This window comes from Fragaria vesca, linkage group LG7 (assembly GCF_000184155.1).
Source record: "Fragaria vesca subsp. vesca linkage group LG7, FraVesHawaii_1.0, whole genome shotgun sequence".
Lineage (NCBI taxonomy): Eukaryota > Viridiplantae > Streptophyta > Magnoliopsida > Rosales > Rosaceae > Fragaria > Fragaria vesca.
In genome coordinates this window covers 11,717,236-11,737,338 of record NC_020497.1, presented here as the reverse complement: position 1 = coordinate 11,737,338, position 20,103 = coordinate 11,717,236, and the positions used below count along the sequence as shown (strand labels likewise).

The window sequence follows — 20,103 nt, the reverse complement described above, 5'->3', positions numbered from 1 at the left end:
CTACAAACGAGTCTCCTATGCAATACCGACTCCGCACAATCTGATTCACCTGACCAAACACTGACAACGCTATCTAAGCTAGGTCAGCGGGTTGCTCAACTTTCAATATTTCTGTCCATTCGGACCAAGAGACGAAAAGCAAGGGGAAAATCAATCTGTGAGAATTGTACAATCTAAAGGGCTGAAGAAGAAACTCAGGATATTATGTAAGAGCTCTAAATGCCACTAAAGCCTCATCTTTGCTGGCATAGTCCATCAATGTGCTACCCATGTTCAAACCCTCCATGGGATCGTATAAAAAAATGTATGTATGACTAAGATGGGTATTCTTAAAGGTTCGACACTTACAGTTTTTTCTGGATTAACTGATCAAAATGATCTCCACCAACATCTTGTTTGAACATGAAGCAGCACAGGTAAAATGCAACATCTTTTGATATGCAATGCTCTAACTGATTTGAAAATTCACCAAACCAAATTTTACGGAACCTTCATTTCGTTTTTCCTCGTTGTGTTTGGATACAATCTTGATTTGTAGGTTGACAAGGATCTCTTAATAAATACTCTCATCAAACTTTATCCCTAAGATAGAGATGATAATATGAAATTTTAGTCATTTCTCCAGGACCAGAAGAAAGATCACCGAAATTAATCTCTACCCGACTGTGCTTCATTCTTTCATTCTCTATGAGGGGTGAAGATAATTCTTTTGACGTTCATCTAAAAAATCTCTGCATCTTTGAAACCCGCAATTTTAATAGAAAGACTCAATAATTCATCAATCTCAGAAAGAAACAAGTAAGATGAAGAAGTGGAGAACAAAATTGCAATATGCTTTAAACATGGGTTGAACACTTGAATTGCAAAAAAATAGAGATCAACGACTACAAGACATCAAGAGTAAAAGTCAAACTCGAAGACGAAATGAGCGACAAGGCAAAAAGTTGAGGTGAGGTGAGGATGTCTAGAACTCTGGAATAGGAAACATATAGGATTGGGATTAGCATAAACAATTAAAACAAATACACTTGTAAATTTATTTTTAAAACAAATACAGCTTATACACAGGGCTGATCAGGAGCGGACTCCACCGTCTAGCGCCGCCACCGACGACGCTCCTTCACCCAAGCGGATACCAGAGGCATCCCCGATAACTTTCTCTTGTCGACGAGTCCGTCGAATACCAATTTGCAACCGAGATCGATCTTGATTGAAGTTTTGGGTGGAGGTTGCTGCCCAGAACAACCAAATCGATCTCCATGGCCTTCATCTTTATCAAGGATGCCTCTAGTGTCTGCTCGGGTGAAGGAGCGTCGTCGTCGACGCCGAACGATAGAGAACGGAGAGACGTCCGCACTTTAAGGGCTATGCGGACTATATATATAGACACACAATTCCATTCCAAAGCAGTGTCCCGTTTTGAAATTAAAGTATGGATCTCCTTATTTCTCTCACTTTCACGTCACATTTCCACATCTCAACCGTATAATATCTAGAACATAGTGTGTATATCATTTCTGCACAATTTCATCTAATTTGGAGGTCATTTGGGTACCGAATAAAAGCTGTCCAAACAAAACCATTCGTGTAAATCATGATTACGGAAGCTCAAATGATCCTCAAATACCATGAAGCAAATACCATTAACTCATGATTTCTCATCAGTTAATGGCCATTGCAAATACCATTCTAGGTAGCGATGGAGCTCCTTGCTTATAGCTTTGGGATGCCAACCTTTGGTTGTATGATCCTTATTCATGGTAAATCTATGAACAAATAGGCACCCAAAATGGATTAACACATATCATTGAGACAATGACAAAGTGTTTCGATTTAGATTTTAGTAAGTAAGTCAATAGCATGTAGAACCCGAAGGCATACCTCTTTTTCTCTAACAAATCCTAATTCCTACATTATGCTTCTTAGAAAACGATATACACTTGTACCAATTTTTTGATTCACTATGCAATTTCTCAATGATACCAACAAGGCATGTACTTTGGGAGATGAACTTTATTACATGGCAAAGACAATCATCGAATACAATCCTAGTAACTTCAGTCTCAGTTCAGTGTGTAAAATCAAACATAACAAAGCATCAAGATATTCACACATGAAGCAATTTAGCAAAATGATAACAGTTTTTGAGAGCAAGTTTCATCTTGTCACATTCTATGGTAACCTAGGCGCACACTCCATTGTTGTCCATTTCTCTACATGTCTTGTTTGTCTGTTGGGGGTGATCAAGGCATCAACGTCCCACCTGCTCCAGAAATCAGTAGAGTCCGAGATGGCTACATTGATTCCTACCATCAGAAAGTCAACCCAACATTTCACTAGGAAAGTTTCAACCCAAATTCAATTTGTTTTCGTAGTTTAAAAGATCTTAATGGGGTTTTTGACAACGATCTTTTCACCATTTGTAATCTCAAACTAGTTACTTGGGGTAAAACAACAACTGTAACAATGCCATTTTGTGCAGCTCTAACATGTGATTTCTTTGTTTGTGGTGCCTAGTCTCGTCTCGGAAATAACTTGGTCATTGGTCCTGTTTCAGAGGAAGAAAGCTAACAAGATGGAAGCTTAATGCTTACTTGCATTCTTTGTCGCTATGAGAGCATATGCACCCCTTTCTCACAATCATGTCAAAATGCATGATTATTGGTATTTTGATGGAGAGAGTGAATGCAATGATTAGAAAAGGAAAAGAATAGCAACGATGGGCCCCATAACCTCCCATCACAAAATCACACAAAGTAGCAAAATTTGTCTGCCTCTGTGATAGCCATCAAATGGCGAGACCCATGCACGTGGGCTCCTGCCAACTGCATTTTTTTTATTTAAAAAAAAAATCACCCTTTCTCACAATTTCGTGTTTATTTGAAATTGGGTTTTAGTTAGCTTTCCTCTGAAGAGCTACAATTGTGTATTTCTTGGGTACGGCAATCCACTTGCAACATCAATGGCCGATATTAAAATAAGACAATTTGTGAAAGAAGTTTATGATGATTATGTCAAAAATTGGTGTGGCGGTCTCGAAATCCTCTAGTAGAGCCTCGTACGAAAATTGTGTTCGAATCACATTTTCCGCGCTTGAAGAAATTTCTCAAAAAGTAAATCAATTAATAGTGATTGCTAAATTGAAAAAGCAGCACCGCTGCATAAAAACAGGCCCAGAAAAACAATTTACAGTGAATAGTAACTGATGGAAGCAATTAAATTGATGGTTTGTTGGAGTTGAAATGGTGCATATGCTCTGAGGTCACTCAGCTAGTGATAACCGGGGAATGGTCGACCCTAAATAATTGTATTATATCCCTTACCATTCAAAGAGGAGAACTTAATGCATGAAGGTCATCTTTTAAGTTGTGCTGTTTACTTCTTGCAAGCTTACCTTTGTCGGTTATAATTTGAAGATTGTATTTGTGGTTGATGTAATACTTGATTCAAAGTCAGCCAAGGTTGGTGTGCTCTTCAAAGTTGCATGCTTGGTGTATGCTAGAGTTGCCCTGGAAGTTTTTTGCTTTATGGTAGCAAGTTTATCATATGATAGAACTTACAGACGTTGGCTCATGATACTAAAATTGGTTTTCCCTGCTTTGATATGTCTTGATGCCTGCGGAAAGCTTGCAACAATCATGAGGGAATGCTCGAAAGGACCTTCTTCCACTTTGGAAGAACAGATTCTGACCACTTATACATGAGAAAGCAATATATCTTCCTTTTCCCCCTCCAAAGAACTTCAAGATATTTGAATCGCTATTTTTCTGTTTCTTAGTATTCACCTAGATGCTATTATGTGGTTCAATTATCGGTTTCTTCTGTGGACATGCATGAGCCAAAGCTCAAGGCTTCATAGAGCCTTGACAAACATTTGAACTGACATTTTGGAATACATTTCGCTGCAAACATCTACTTCATCCTAATCTCCCATTACTGATCTGCCCGCCATGGTATCCCTTCCTCCTAGAAGGGCACCACATCCCCAAGAAGCTCTAGACCCTTTGGAAGCTTCCATCAATGCACACTTGAACACCACCAAAAGGCAACTTACCTTAATGACCCATAAAACATTCGGATTGTGGAAGTTAACTAGCTCAGTTTCTCACTCTCTCTCCTTTCTCTGGTTAGAATTTTGGTCCTATTCATGTATTTTAATGTGCATGACCTATGATTAACGGATACAAATTAGTTATATATGAAATTATGAATGCAACTCAAATTCAATCACTTGAGATATGTATCACACGTTGTCTACGGCATGACCCAGTATACATGTGCTTGAAATTTATTCAATAGGCAAGTCTGTAAATCCTATCAAGTTTATTGGCTAGAATTGTTCAGAATTTGCTACATAACGTTTCAAATACAACTAGAAAAACGCACAAAACTAAAGGATGCTAGAAAGATTTTCAAAACTCAATATACACTTTACTCCCACAGCGACATTTTGCTTTCAATTCATCCATTGATCACACCAGGGACATCTAACTACTAACTCAAAATGAATTCCTGCTCAAGGTGAGCCAGACACCCCGGGGAAAAGCTCCGATATCTTATTGAAGACATCCATCACCTGATATGAAAATAAAAAAAAGAACAAAAGGTCATTATATACATTAATTTTTGATATAACAACCACCATCTTATAGCACATCGACTTGTCCCAAAGCTTAAAACCTCAAGCATCAATTTAAAGTCAAATTGCAAGCAAATCCTTTTCTGCAATCTTCAAAATAAAAACAGAAAAGATACAGTGCTGCACTAGAACACAGCCAAAAGTCACATCTGATTGTTCAATATGGGATTTAGGTCATAAAGGTTGCATATATGTTTAGTTGCAGGAGGCGTTGGTCCCAAGACATCTTATTTAAGTACCTTAAACGCTACACAAGAATGAAATTGTATACATGTAGCGACTCAATAACCTTTCTAATTCCATATATAATACTTCCTCTAATTATCCAAAAGTTTGTAACTAATTCCGGCTCTAAATTGTATAACTATAACAACATTGCACAAGAAAGAAAGAAAAAAAACAAAACTAACATACCTCCTTATCATTTTGATATTTTGTAATACTCATTGGATTCTGTGAACACTGCACAAGAAACAGAATAACTTGAAAAATTAGTATTATGCAACATGCGTCATAATTAGTTGTTTGTGTCTTGTCAACATCATCCTTGAATGAAACTTTACAGATTGATATGTTTGTTTAAATGTACACTTGTAAAGCATGTTTTTTAAAAAAAAAGGACATTCTAAAGTAGTCTAGAAACACATACATCCATTATGGCAGCTTGAACTCTTGGATTTTGAAACGCCATAGCAACATCAGGATTCGCCATTATCTTTGAAATAACTTGTTCAGGTGTAAGCCCAATCTGATCTGTATAACATAAGCTAAAATGAATTAAACAAAATACAGGCACCATAACTTGATCTATTATTCTATTCTATAGAATTCCAATCATATATCAAATAAATCAAAAATACCCTTGAAATTCCCGAATTATAATAATTGCAAGGTCTCATACACACTAACCTCAGTTTAAAAGAAAAAATAAAAAATAAATTAAAGAACCAATTTTCATGACTTTAAATCAGCTGTATCATATCTTAAAAAACTCCCAGAGTGAGATGATAATATTGGAAGAGCCAAATGATAGCTCTTAATAATAGAACCTGAAGGACATTTGATATTTAATGTTCATGTGTTTGAAGTTCGTCATAAAACCAATAGATTTGCAATAAAGACATACTTATACTTTATACAGTAGACTGTTCTAATTTAAAATATATGCTCAAAAGTGAAAGGTGTTTGCATGTAGTGTCGCCAAGAATATTTGAAGACCACAACCTTCCAAATGAAAATAGATCATTTACCCACCCAATGAGGCTGTACTTATATTTCTTGGCTGGGTAATTGGGTTTGATGGGCTATTTTCCATTCATGCTGCTTCTTAGTTGTTGGCCAGCTTCATGACCAACACCAACATCAAAAATGGGAAAACATGCATATATTGACAAATTTTAACAAATATCAAATATTGATGAAATCATTCCATTAACAAATTTTAGAATTATGGTTTATACTGAAACAATCAAATCAACAATGCTCTAAGAGCACACCAATCTGGCAAGATGGAACTGAGCCAACTTGCAGATCTGCGCTTATTCAGTTTATAAATACTACCCAGAGTAAGATACCAAGTTTGGAAAGGATGATATTCATGAGTGCTATTAATCCCGAATAAATTGAAAACCCGACACAAATTAACCTACTTCAAACTTACCGAACTGCTCCTTGACCTCTGGACTGCTAAGGTCAAAGTTTTTTAAAGAATCCATCATTCGATTGTCCCATTCATTGCTTCCAGTCATATTACGTCTGAAATGTCAAACACAAAAATTAAATTAATACCTTGCCAATAGAGTGCATTAGAAATGAAACCAAATGTTCATCGTCCTATACTTTAGACCCCATAAATTTTAAAAATCAATTCTGCATTCTGCAGGCATGGCAGTGTTGGAGCCTTGAACAAAATTTATTGTGGCTATTCATATACAAGATTTAAAGATTTGATGAGACAGTAAAACAAATGAAGGTACCAGTAAATCAATGTAAATCCACATGAATTAACATATAGGAAATAGATACAGAATGAATAAATGTGTGGCTCAATTACAAACACATTCAGATATACAACTGAACTGCTATATTAAAAACTTTGCAACAACAAGGGCAAGATCGCTAACTAAAGCAAGCTGCTTTATTTATTCGAGGCGCAGGAAGGATGTTGTATTGTCAACCATGGTCAAGGTTTCCTTACAGAAAGTGTGCCAAGGTGCTGACTAATATAAGATGCCATGCAATATGTGAGGTACAAAGCACAGAATGCATATTAGTAGAACCCTCTACTATCTCCTCACAGTTTAAGGATCAAAGGATTGAAATTTCTCTAATTGAGTTCAATTTCAAAACCATTTAGCTCGAGTATACCAGATATTCTTTGACTTGTTTCCTATTGATGGGTAATTTTCCCCCACCACAAAAACTTGGGATTTGGTTGATAATTATAATTGAGGAAAACAGTCATAATTTGAGTCAAACTCATGAGATCAAAATATTGCAATTCGGATACTAAGTGGGAACAGGAGTTGGGATACATAAACAAAAGCAAGAGCACTTACAACATGTCTTCTAGCTGTTGGCGATATTGTGGATTTTGCAGCATCCCTATTAGAAACAGCATACAATTAGTTCAAGGAATCAAATGCTATGGAGTTAAAGATATAACAGTAAACAACCCACCCCCATCCCCCTGGCTCCACACTTGCCCAACAAGTGATTACAACAAAAGACGGTTTTGAAGTAGAAGTAATGAATGGGGACTATATTCTTAGATAAAGCTGTGTAAATAGACTTACATTTGAACGTAGTGGGATTCCTCATCTCCTCAGGTAAATAGCTACAAAGATATGAATACAATTAACCTCTTTCCAATGGATGTGTGAATCTTTATATACACATATATAGACCACCACATATTGCACACTATGTAGATGTTACACAAAAATTATATACAAGACCAAGTTGCTGCAAGTTACATAATTAGGAAATTTCATGCAACTGCTTAGATTAGTTTTACTGTCTAATCATCAACTACTTTCCAAAACATAGTTCAAACTTTGTGTCCGTCGTAAATCATAACAATGATGTAGCTAATTTTTCATCTTGAACCGTAACACAGTTTTAAGCAAAATCATTCATTTCAATAAGATAGCATAACAATGACAGAAGATAATTTGTTTTAGAACAATAAAGGGAGGTCTATTACGGATAAACCATCTTCTGTACAGTCGGATCTTCCAACATTTTCTCCAATGCTTCCACTGACAAAACAGAATTTTCTTTTCCTATCCAGTAAGAAATGAAACCACAATTAAACTGCCTGATAGAGACTTTAGAGATACAAATTTGATAAAATAGACAAAGGTATTTATGAACAACAGCATTTTAACCGTAGCACATTTGACAAGTTGAAAGCAACAGACTGATACATCAGGTGACTAGCCACTCAAATGATACTGAATAATATTACCAAGTTATGCAATCAGGAATCTTTGCATCTATTTACCTGTAGTTTGAGACCCCATCGAAGCATCTTTCGCTTGCTTAAAAGCAGCTCCATTTTGAGAACCCTTTATGACATTTGCCAACTATTAAATCAGGAGATTATTTGAAAAAATTGCAACATCATGTTGAGAACACGACGAGATACTTACTTCCACATTACTGTTGATTTCCTTGGACGAACCTGGTTCAGTATCATTTAAGCTACTTGCAAAAGGACTCTTTAGCTCAGTTTCTTCTGGATTAACATCTACGAAAGCTGTAAGCAGAAGCAATTCTCTCAGAAATTTATTTAAAGTGACCATTTCAATTCCAGATAAGGTATTTAGAACAGTTGATTGCAATATATGGCCATCACTTGTAATGGAAATATCCAACCCACTATCTGCAGCATAAGATTAAGATATTGGAAAAAATCTGCATGTTCCACTATAAAGAAGTGATATCATAAGCCATCACGCTGTCATGCAGGATGCAGCCAAGGCAAATACACCCACAACCACATGTATGCACAAACACAAATGAATGCCAGCAGGAAAATAAGCTTAGCAAGGCTTGAAACTCCAGAAGGCACATAAAAGTGATATATCAATGCAAAGCCCACGATATCATTTTCAAAAAAAAAAAATTGAATCAAACATCACATCACAGGTCACAGGTACTCAGATAGCTCAGGAGTTCTCCTTATAAAATTGAATGAGATCCACGTATGGGTTACTAGATGACTGATCATGATAAATGATGTGCAGTTAAAACATTAAAAAATACCAATTTTTCTTTAAATTTATGATAATGACGGCAGATTGTGAGAGGCCATCAAACGGAGATACCTCTATCAGAAAGCTGTCTGGAGAACTGAATCACATTGTTTCGTTCAATTTCAAAACTATTTCCTGACGTATTTGCATGAGAAAAGAAATAGGAAAAAAAAGTGAATAAAAAATTTAAGGGAACTTCACTAGAAGATGTTTCTTGGAATAGACTAAAGATAATGCAAATCTCTAACTCATCTGTAACCAAAATCGTTAAAGCCAGTTTGAAGAGAAAGTAACAAGTCAATCAATGTTCTCCATTTTCTTGCATCATATCGGTCATCCTGGTTTTCCCAAAACCCAAAAGGCTGGTAATATACTTCTTCATGAGGATTTGCATGTAGAACAGAACAAAGCTTCAAAGTTCTACAATAAGAATACACTATTTTATGGCAGTTTGGAAAACTTTAATATTGAAATTACCATCTTACAATAAGATTCAATCAACTAATGATTACACCAATATAGTTGCAATGATAAGAGTATTTTATACGATGGACTAACAGCCCAAGATAAAATGAATTCTTTACAATAGTTTATGTTCAAATAAGTACTGAAACACACATTATAAGGCATAAGAGCTGTTTATCAGACTAAAAACCTTTTATGGCAGAGACAATGATATATAGTTATAATAGAACAATTTTGGATTAAGAAATGAGCTCTACAAAATTGTTCATGCAACATAAAATGGAGACTGGTTGGAATAATTCATACCAAATCTGTTTTCTTTCATTTGTTGTTCTTCACTTTTGACATCAGCAGCAGGTGTCGAAGGAGTGGCTGATGAGGCTGGTGAATCTACTTCTGTTGCAGATACATCTGTGAAAGATGGTTGAGAGGGTGCTGAAAAAGGAGAGGCAGAAGGCGATGCTGGAGCTGATGGAAATGGAAAGGGGGAACCCGGAGAAAATGCAGCATTGCTAAACTGGTCATTTTGTGTATTCATCTGGCCCATCACATTCTTGAAAGCTTGTTGCACTACATATTTCTGAAAATTGAATTATTGAAAATTACACTCTTGGGTTTAAGAATGAAAAGGAATATTTAAAGAACTAACCTGCCATGCCTATCTAAAAACCATTTAAAGGGCCCTAAGTAGCATTTAACGTCAATAAAAGTCCCTCACCTAGTAAATGTTTTCCCAAGTAATGAGGGACATTCTAACTCTAACACGCAAGTGACATAATTCAACTGGGAGAAAAATATCCAGAGTAAAACAAAGTCTTTACTAGACACCAATGCACAAATCAAAGAATAGGCAGAAACACGCACCTGTAACTTTCCAGCCGCCTGTTATTACAAATCAACTTGTTAAAAATACAGTACAGATGAGTTGGTCCAATGAATAAATAAGTTTTTCAAACAGAAAAAATGCAAATAATCAGTGTCCTCACCCATGAAAATACCGCAGAAAACGCAACACCAACACCAATCCAAAATAGAGGTGATCCTCTAAACAAACAAACAAACAAATGAAAGGATTATTAGATTATGATTATTTGGGCATATGGGAAACAAAACAGAAACCTATTATAAAATACATAAATAGTCATAAGAAGAAATTATTACATAGTGGACGGTGGGGGAGGTGCTGAGAATTGTGGGTTGATACCAACAGAAGATGTTTCTTGACTGTTTGTGGAAGAAATGCTTGCAAACCGTTCCGTTTGTAACTTTGATGTAACTGTATTAAATACAAACAACAAAAGCACCACGTCAATAAATAGTGATCTTGTTATTAACTACATTAAGCTAAGATCATTTCTTGTTAAGATCATGCAGCCACATTCAGCATCAAAGATAATGTGAAGGATATCTTTTCCGAAGTGAGTAGCATATTACTAACTGAAAAATTACAGTAAATCATTCTGTGAACCCTTCAGACTAACTAAAGTCTAAAACTAGAAGTTTCAAGATTTTGGTTCTATAAATAGGACTTAATGACATGAAGTAGTATGATTTTTGGAGGAGGCCCGTCTTTATTCCTTCAAAAGTAGATAACATTAGCTAAAGCTTAAAGGAGCAAGGATGTTTTTTCAGAAAATCACATAGCAACTTCTCATGTGATAGAAACTTTTTCTTCTTAATAACCTTCTTCTTAAAAGACATTTCACAACATCAGATTTTGGATTGGATACCAACATCAGATTAGTGGGAGGGTCAAACCCTGTGGTCATGTTCAAAAGAGGAGGCTATTTGTTTGATTTTCACTTTGTTGGTGTATTCCATGTAAAGCTGAGGAGATGAAATTCTTTATCTACAACCTGTGAAGCTTGTTAGGGTTGACCACGGCATGTTCTGTCTGTCCAGGCTTTAAGAAAAGGACAGAAAAGCTAAACCATGTGTGGCTACTCATTGGTAGCGGATTAATGGGTTACATTGACAGAGCACAATCAACTAATATTATAACTTATGGAGGGATGCGAATGCAAGAGTTTTGGGTTTTGGGATTGGGTGCTATTTCGGCCTGCTCTATGCGCATTGCTAACTACCGACTTCACAGACTATAATCCCTTTCTTTGATCTGCTGAATATGTAAGCCACAATGAAGTCACACTAGCCTGGCCGTGTCTTTGGGGGTTTATCCTATGTTAATCTCTACCATTTTGTAGTTCTCTCCTGTTAGCCTTTGGATTCCTTATCCACCTTCTGTACTTAACTCTTTTCGTCAGGCTTCTTCTCATGAAAAGAAAGCAAGAAAAAGAAAACAAAGAAAGCTACTGTAGCTAATCTTGAAGAGCTTTATCTCCGCAATTCATTCACAATTCGAACAATAAATATAAACACACTTCTGTCTATACACCGAATTTATGCTTATCAAAAAGTGATCCACAATGCTAAAGTAAAGTAAAGTTTAGGGAATTGTCTTCTCCGGTCTATAGTCGCACATTTGAAACCTATAGATCTCACTTCACATACTCTAGCATACTCTAGTGACTATAAGTTTTTGCATTGAACCCAATGCGATGCATCCATAACCAGCAATTACCTACGCATAGTGAAACTGAATTGGCAGAATTTATAAGAAATAGTTACCTGGTTGATTAGCGGCAGCAGAGAGTCGAACGGTCAGTCTGGAATTTGGGGAACTGAGAGAGGCCCTGAGGTTCGCGGAGGAGCATCGGAGAACAGTGAAGCGATGATACGAGGGTGCGATTCTTGGCGGTGGAGGACAGCGAGGAAGAGAGTGAGGGAGAGAGAGTGACATCATCACCGCCTGAGTTGGCTCTGCAAATTTGTTGTATGAAACTCAAGGCTTGAGGTAGAGTAGGGTTTTCTGGATGGCTAAACCCAAGAGCCCAACAGTTTTCTCCAAACTGTTCTTTTCTTATTTGTTTTGATGAATATATCGATGTATTTATATAGTTCCCTTTTAAAAACTTATTTTTATCAAAAAGAAAATTTTCTAATATGAATTAGCTTTCTTTTTTGTTTTGTCATGTGGTAAACAACGATGAAGGATAACCATTTTCTTTTTATTGTTATTTTTTTTGTGTTTTTTATTTTTTTATTTTTATTAGTAAACTCATGATCGTATTATTTCAATAGTTATTAGTTTTTCTATGATGGTATTTTTTTTTTTTGTTCATATATATATATATATATATATATATTCCTTCACTTTTTATTTGCTTTCAACATGTATGATGAGCAGAGGTTGTACCAATTTTGAGATTCACGTCCTCAGTTCAGAACAAACCATGCCCTCATAATCTACCATTGCTCAGCACTACTTCCGCGCTGGCAAACCCTAATTCTTTCTTCAATTTTGCAAAGTCATTTGCTCGGCTGATTTCGGTTTCATAGAGAAAAACAACTTTAGGACGATTTTGAAGAACCAGATCATTCAATGCCCTTGTCTTTGTGTCATTGTATATTCCTCAACAATTCCAACTCGATCGAGATCTATAGGTGTAGTTTTGAAAAGTTTAGTCACATAAACCCTAACAGGGCTAGAGAGAATTTACGCGATAAGTTTGAGTTAACAACATAAAGTATTAAGCAATTTGGTGACATCCATAAAATATAAGTACTAATACTAGCAACTTAAACATGACATCTTATTACGAGATTAGTGATAAATCAACGAAATATAGAAAACTCAAGAAGTTCATCTAGATAACCGACAAACCACCTTAGTCCATCTTCAAAACAGTATGCAACCTCATGATGCACTTACGCATATCTCAACACCAACAAAGTTACATTTGCAAAATGGAATATGAAGAATTGTACAAATATATCTCCTCAGGTTTACTATTTAGACAATTGTTAATTATCTGTTTTTACCTTGCTATCAGTATACTCTATTTTTGCACAAAAAAGACAAAAAAGAAAAAAGGGTTTGTAATTGAACCCACCCGACCCGACCCGCCCGACCGGGCCCAAAATAGGCAGAGAAACCCAAACCCTAGATATAAATGGTTCTCAAATCCGTCTCCGTCGAAACTACTGGCTTCAGACTCCAAAGCTCTCTCTCTGCGCCTCTCTCTGTCATCTCGCTCGCTCCGTAATCCGGTTCAATGGTGCGGACCGGTTCATTGCCTCATTCACTCTTCTCCTGTTCATGTTTCTGTGACTAACCGGTTCGTTTGAATTTCAGGCACCGAAGAAGGAGAAGGCACCGCCGCCGTCGTCGAAGCCAGCCAAGTCCGGCGGAGGAAAGCAGAAGAAGAAGAAGTGGAGCAAAGGCAAGCAGAAGGAGAAGGTTAACAACATGGTGCTTTTCGACCAGGCTACCTACGATAAGCTGCTCTCTGAGGCTCCCAAGTTCAAGCTCATCACGCCGTCCATTCTCTCTGATCGTCTCAGGATCAACGGCTCTCTGGCCAGGAGGGCAATCAAGGACTTGATGGCTAGGGGTTCCATCAGGATGGTCTCGGCTCACGCCAGCCAGCAGATCTACACCAGGGCCACCAACACCTAGGTCTTATCTTGTTTTCGCGTTTTTGATTTTTGAGTTGGTTCTGATTTTGTTCAGTGTTAGACTATTTAGAACTCGTTTTCGATTTAGTTTCGGCACTCTATGAGAATATGAGAATTTCGACTTATCGATTTATCTTATGAAGTTACTGCATTGGTTGTTACTTATGCGGTATTTGTTGAATTTAATGTTCGCTTTGGTATGCTCACAACTTTAGCTAGTCTTGTTTATTAGGACATAATTTGGCTTGGTGCATGTCATTCATTATCCTTGTAATGGGGATTTGATTGATTCTGTAAAATGCAATTCTTTAGCCTCAGGTTGTTGTGTGTTGGTATTCTTGTTCAGTGGATTAGATGTAGGGATCGTTTCAAATTGTCATTTGATTGATAGCAGACTGATTCTAGCTGCTGCTAATCTGGTTGTGGTTGAGCTTTTGATCGGAGTACATTGTAGAGGAACTTGCTAGCTAGTTAAGACTCATGTTGTTCTGAATATTTGAGGATCCATATTCTAATTAAGTGAAGAATTTAGATCACACTGGCTTCAGCTAGCTAGCTAGGCAGCAAGTTGCTAGCTGTGGTGGTAACAGTACTAAACATTTATGAATTTTCAACTGCACTAATATTAGTCATTGCATAGAATCGCTATTAACCCTTTCTAATCAAGCTCCTTGGTTCTCCCTTTCTAATCAAGCTCCTTGGTTCTTATTGTTCTTATACATTGGTACAACGCTACTATTGATCTGTCATAATTGTTGCAGCATCATACGTTTGCCTTCTCATCTTTCATGTTTAAGCCAAAGTGAAGGACTTCTATTTTTTTTTTTTGGGTTAGCAGTGCTTAGCTAAGAGAACATGTCCATGTAGATATAAACCACCTTGAATAATACACAATCTTTAGATTTTTTCTCTTCTAAACAAAATTAGATTTTTCATCATGAACGTGCATATCATCTTCCAATCTACACACAAAGGAGCCACTCATGGTAGTTCAATGTGCAGGCCTGAGCAAGTGATTTTTCAATTGTATAAGTATAACAGCTTAATTAAGATTACATTAACTCCGTAGGTTTGAAATTTGGTTGTTCACATATCTGCAGTGCTTATTATTCTTATCGCTTGGTGCTTATTGGCCCCAAAGACATCACATTATTGGCTCCAAAACCAGGCACCTCTATCACACCACCACCACAACCATACCATTAGTGAGAGGAGAATCGACACTCAGATTTGAGTTACTTCAATGGCGCCAAGAAGTGTTTTTCAGAGGAAACTAACAACCTTGACTTGCTTATGCACATCTTGTTCTATCAAGCTTGATCAAGCTAATCCAGAATATGTTCTGTTAAGGTTGTTTTAGTATAGATATTGCAGGTTGAGCATATATACTTGTCAATATAACCCCATTCTTTGACATCTTTCGTGAAACAATAAAAGCAGGAAATTAAACATATACAAAATTGGACTCGTAGAATTTACTCAAAATTATACCTTTGTTAGAATATGATGTTAATCTCCACTGGCAATTAACCCAGAATATTTTGTTCTGGAGCTGGTAGAGTGATGTAGGTAGCATGCCTCCATATGTGTCTGCCTTTTCATCTTTCAAGTTTAGGCCAAAGTCGATGGCTCTTTTTTATTTTTTGGTAGGTACCAGTGCTTAGCTAAAAGCTATGTTGCACGGATACGGACACTGACACGACGACATGACACAACGTGACACGTCGACACGACAAATCTAAAAAATCTAAGATCCGACACAGCTTGGACACGGCAAATAATTAATATATTTATCTATTTTAATACATAAAATACATACTAAAAACATGAGCTCGAGACCATATGCGGTTATCAACAAAGAGACGTTGCAATTGAATGGAGATTAGGAAACCCGGTGACTAATTTGAAGTGGAAAAGGCAGATGAAGGAAAAAGGGGAAGAGTAGAAAAGGGAGATTAAGTTGCAGTTTACAAATTAGATCAGACTATTAGAGTTTAAATATTGGGTAAAGAGATATATCATATATCAACACTCTTATTATTATTATTATTATTATTATTATTATTATATATATTTTTCTGCTTAGAGGCTGTCATAGTTTTTCTTTTGGGTTTATGTTTTTTTTTTAATTGAAATTGCTGACGTGGCATGTCAGATGATGACATGACGTGTCGGTCAAAATGTCGGGACGTGTCAGAAAAGTCAACATTTTCCGACATGCCACGTGGCGTGTCGGACACCGCGTCGAGGAGGAGAAATTTTTAAATGCTACGGGAGGACCACGTGGCAGTCTGACGTGGTCTTACGTTCCAATCAAATTTAGACATGTGGATTTTTTACAACTAAAATATAAACAAATATTTTCTATTTTTTGTGAAATGACATTCATGGGTATTTAGCAAGTTCAAACTAGGGTCTAGGGTATAGGGTTTAAAGTTTAGGGTTAGGGTTTAGGGTATAGGGTTTAGGGTTTAGGGTATAGGGTTTAGGGTTTAGGGTTTGGGGTTTGGGGTTTAGGGCTTAGGGTTTAAGGTTTAGTATTAAAAAAAACAACAGAAAACCTAAAATGGTTTTTGACAAAATAGCTGAAATAATTTTTCGTGAAGAAAATCTACATGTCTAAATTTGATTGGAAAGTAGGATCACGTCAGACTGCCACGTGGTCCTCCCGTAGCATTGAAAAATTTCTCGTCGGGGAGTGTCGTGTCGTGTCGGGACGTGTCGGACACTTCGACACTCTGCAAGTGTCCGTGCAACATAGGCTAAAAGAAAGACGTCCATGTACACCTTGAACAAAACACGATGTTTAGTTGTTCAACATTACGAAATTGCATCATCTTCCAATTTAGAAACAAAGGAGGTCAGTCAAGGTGCAGAGACGCACTACATAACCATGAGCAAGTGATCTTTCAACTGTATAACAGCTTAATTAAGATAGACTCCTATCCATAGGTTAGAAATTTCATTGATCTATCTTCACATACGGTGCTTATTAATCTAGCTTTCTTATATATTATTGCACAATGCTTACTTACCCCAAAAAATTAACCGTATGTGCACTTTGAACGTACAAGCTACTTTGGTTCTTTTCCTGAATCACGAAAATCTGGTGTAATTGTGTTTATATAGCAGCCCTGAAAATATTGTCAAATGAAAGAATTGACATAAAAAATCATGGCAGCTAGCTAGTAGCATGCATCAACAATACTCCCATAATCAATAAGAGGCGGGAACCTCAAATGTGAGTACGTTGCTTCAATGGAGCCAAGAATTAATTGTTCTTAATTTAGTGGAAGCAAAGAGCAAGTTCAACCATTGTGTTAGGCCTTATCATTTGGCCCTTCGGCCCTAGCCCACCCTACCCTTTAGGGCCGAAGCCTTTCCTGGCCCTCCATTAGGGTAGGGCGGATAGGCAAGAGTCAAGCAAATAAAACCCAACCCTACCCGATGGCCCTACCCTATTGAGTCATTTAGGGCCAAGCCCGGCCCTAAAAGCCCGTCTCTTAGGCCCTAAAAATTTCTTATTTTTTCTATTGTTTTAATATGTCTCTTATTTTTTAGATATAATACAACTAAGCTTCTTTGTTTGTAATTGATTTTGTAGCTTTATTTCTTTCATTTTCTTTTACTTCATTGAATAACAATTGTATTTTGATGATTTAGATTTTAGAGAGATAGTTCATGAGCTATATGAGTATAACCTCTTATATTAATATTTATATATAGATGTCCTAAGTTAAGTATAATGTATAATTGTATATGCATGTATGTTAAATATGACTATAAAATAAGCTGTATTATATATAAGTAATATAATCATTGAGGATTGAGCTAAGTTGTAAGAAAAAGAAAAGAAAAAAAATGAACTAGCCCATCTCGGCCCTATTTAAAAGGTTTTTTAACCCTAACAAAATGGGCCGCTAGGGCGGGTTTAGGCTTGCATATTCAAGCCTCGGCCTTACCCTACCCGGCCCTAGCCCGGCCCATGATGACCCCTACATTGGGTTTTCGTTGGGGAAAGCCTAGGTCATGGTTGTGACTTGGGTCACTATTTCACCCATAATTTTAGTTTTTGGTCGCCACGTCACGGTGACTATTTATTGAATTTTGTTTATTATAACCATCATGTATCGATCAATATATAGCTCATGCATAATATATTTTGTTAGGGTTGCTATAGTATGTACATATTTATCTAGTTAAGTGGAATCATCATTTGTCACTATAATCTTTGCACGTACATAGGGCACAATGACGACGCAGCTAAATACCGAGGCGGGTTAGTTACCGGTTGAATCCAAATCTAGATGCTGGAATCATCATCTAGATATTCTGCTGGAATCATCAATTTGTTTTTTGAACATGATGTTAAATTTGCACTGGTAAATCCAGACTTTTCTATTGTGAATTAATTGTTGGTGGAATGAATGATGTATCAAGCCAACTGGAATCAATCATCAAATGTCACAAAATGTTTTCCGGAGTGATAGTATGCTTACACAATAGCTCACGACAATCATGTTCTAATTTTTAAGAAATAATTTGCATGCATACCTTGGCGGCCTTGTTAAACAACAAAGCTAGCTAGAAAAAAAATCATACGAATTTTGACTCTTCACTCTATAAATAACACTGTTTTTGATCATTTTGTTGAGTAGATTTATAGAATGAGATGTGGGAGAAAATAATAGTTTGCTTGAGTAGAATTATAGAATGAGATGTTGGGGAAAATTAAAGTTGGCCTAAAAGAATCATGCAATTAATAGTCTTTATACTGGTTCTGAAGCACCAACTTAAATTGAAATAACTCGCAAAGAACCGTTTAAGGTCCTTAAGCTTCTTGATTTCCTTAAACATGTCACACCAAGAAGGGTTCATATGATCATGAAAAGCAAATTAAACATATATAATTTCAACAAGACGTACACTCACGCGGTCATTAATCTTGAATGCTAAAAAATTGTCTTGCCTCTTCCCTACAAAAATCTCTCCAAACACCAAACCCTACCCAAGCATATGGACTTCTCCAAGCCTGCCATGCCTCTCCTTTGCAGCTGTGATTTATTGGCTTGATTCGTAGCAACTTTTAAGACCAAGGAGTGTAAATCATGACCCAGAATGTTGTATCTAAGTCGAATTCCTTTTAGTATTTTCATGTTCGGAATCGATTTTTTATTTTTATTTTTTTTGTTACAATGAGGCCAAAGGCCGAAGCAAAAAGAACTAAATGTTCGGAATCGATTTTTGAGATCAGAACGAGTGGCTTGTAATTTGTATTGTTGATTGTACTTTCATATGAATATCAAAATTAAATTGTAGTCATTGCATGCCAGCTTTAGTGGTAAGAAAAACTTCGAAAAACTTTACGGAATTCAAAATTTTCAACTGAAATATAGTTCATGACCCTTTCTCCAAATTTACGTCTTCTTGCTCAACATAGTCATCAGCGAGCCTCGCAAGTCACGACATAAATATCAATTGTATTTGGAGTCAAATAAGCTCTAGATCAGGGAGAAGGAAACAACCCTGATGTATTGCAACTTTGCAAGTATAGTTTAATTTCCAGAAAGCTATAGTCATATCTCATTAGACCACCAGGGCTTCCCGTTTAAGGAACTCCATATTCTCATCACACTACCCTTTCCCTTGTGCCAATTACCACCTCATGCATATATGTGGCTTAAAACACTTGGAAGATTGCCATTCCTCGTCTGTTTTGTTTTCTCTACAACACAGACCTGGATTCTGGATTCAACTCCATCCATTGAAAAGGCGATCAAGCACAGCATTGTGATAATAGAATTCACTCAACCTTACCTGATATATAATCCCCAGCCTTTTTTTTTTGCTGCTGCTTACTGAACAATGGAGCTTTGTGGTCTTAATAACTTATGTGCATTTTTACCTAGTGCCCTTCTCCAACACACCATTGTTGCAAATGCACTAATTGAACTGATCTATCTATTGACTATTTGACTATTGGCTTTGCTCAAGTTCAAAGAATCAATACTCACCGACCAACATGGGTTAATTAATGAATTCAGGAATGACTCCTTTCACTTCTGCAACTGGCAAGGAATTACTAGCCTGAATCAATACTCACCGACCAACATGGGTTAATTAATGAATTCAGGAGCGACTCCTTTCACTTCTGCAACTAAAACACAGAGAGAGAGAGAGAGAGAGAGAGAGAGAGAGAGAGAGAGAGAGAGAGAAGTAAAG

General features: G+C 36.7%; 2 protein-coding genes across 2 annotated transcripts; one reads left to right on the top strand and one right to left on the bottom strand.

Annotated features, from left to right (window-relative positions):
• Window positions 1-4,240: 4,240 nt before the first annotated feature.
• Window positions 4,241-12,289, bottom strand: LOC101302007 (protein TIC 40, chloroplastic-like). The gene is made up of 15 exons (XM_004307125.1): window positions 11,992-12,289; window positions 10,525-10,639; window positions 10,350-10,407; window positions 10,228-10,245; window positions 9,670-9,943; window positions 8,971-9,033; window positions 8,293-8,399; window positions 8,145-8,208; window positions 7,845-7,923; window positions 7,435-7,475; window positions 7,198-7,243; window positions 6,300-6,394; window positions 5,289-5,392; window positions 5,054-5,101; window positions 4,241-4,576 (listed from the first exon to the last, which is right to left on the bottom strand). The coding sequence occupies exons 1-15, from the start codon at window positions 12,164-12,166 to the stop codon at window positions 4,517-4,519; spliced, it is 1,347 nt and encodes a 448-aa protein (XP_004307173.1). The 5' UTR covers window positions 12,167-12,289; the 3' UTR covers window positions 4,241-4,516.
• A 1,117-nt stretch (window positions 12,290-13,406) lies between these two features.
• LOC101301719 (40S ribosomal protein S25-4-like) lies at window positions 13,407-14,062 on the top strand. The gene is made up of 2 exons (XM_004307124.1): window positions 13,407-13,481; window positions 13,559-14,062. Exons 1-2 carry the CDS (start codon window positions 13,479-13,481, stop codon window positions 13,880-13,882), a joined length of 327 nt encoding a protein of 108 aa, XP_004307172.1. The 5' UTR covers window positions 13,407-13,478; the 3' UTR covers window positions 13,883-14,062.
• The last annotated feature ends 6,041 nt before the right edge of the window (window positions 14,063-20,103 follow it).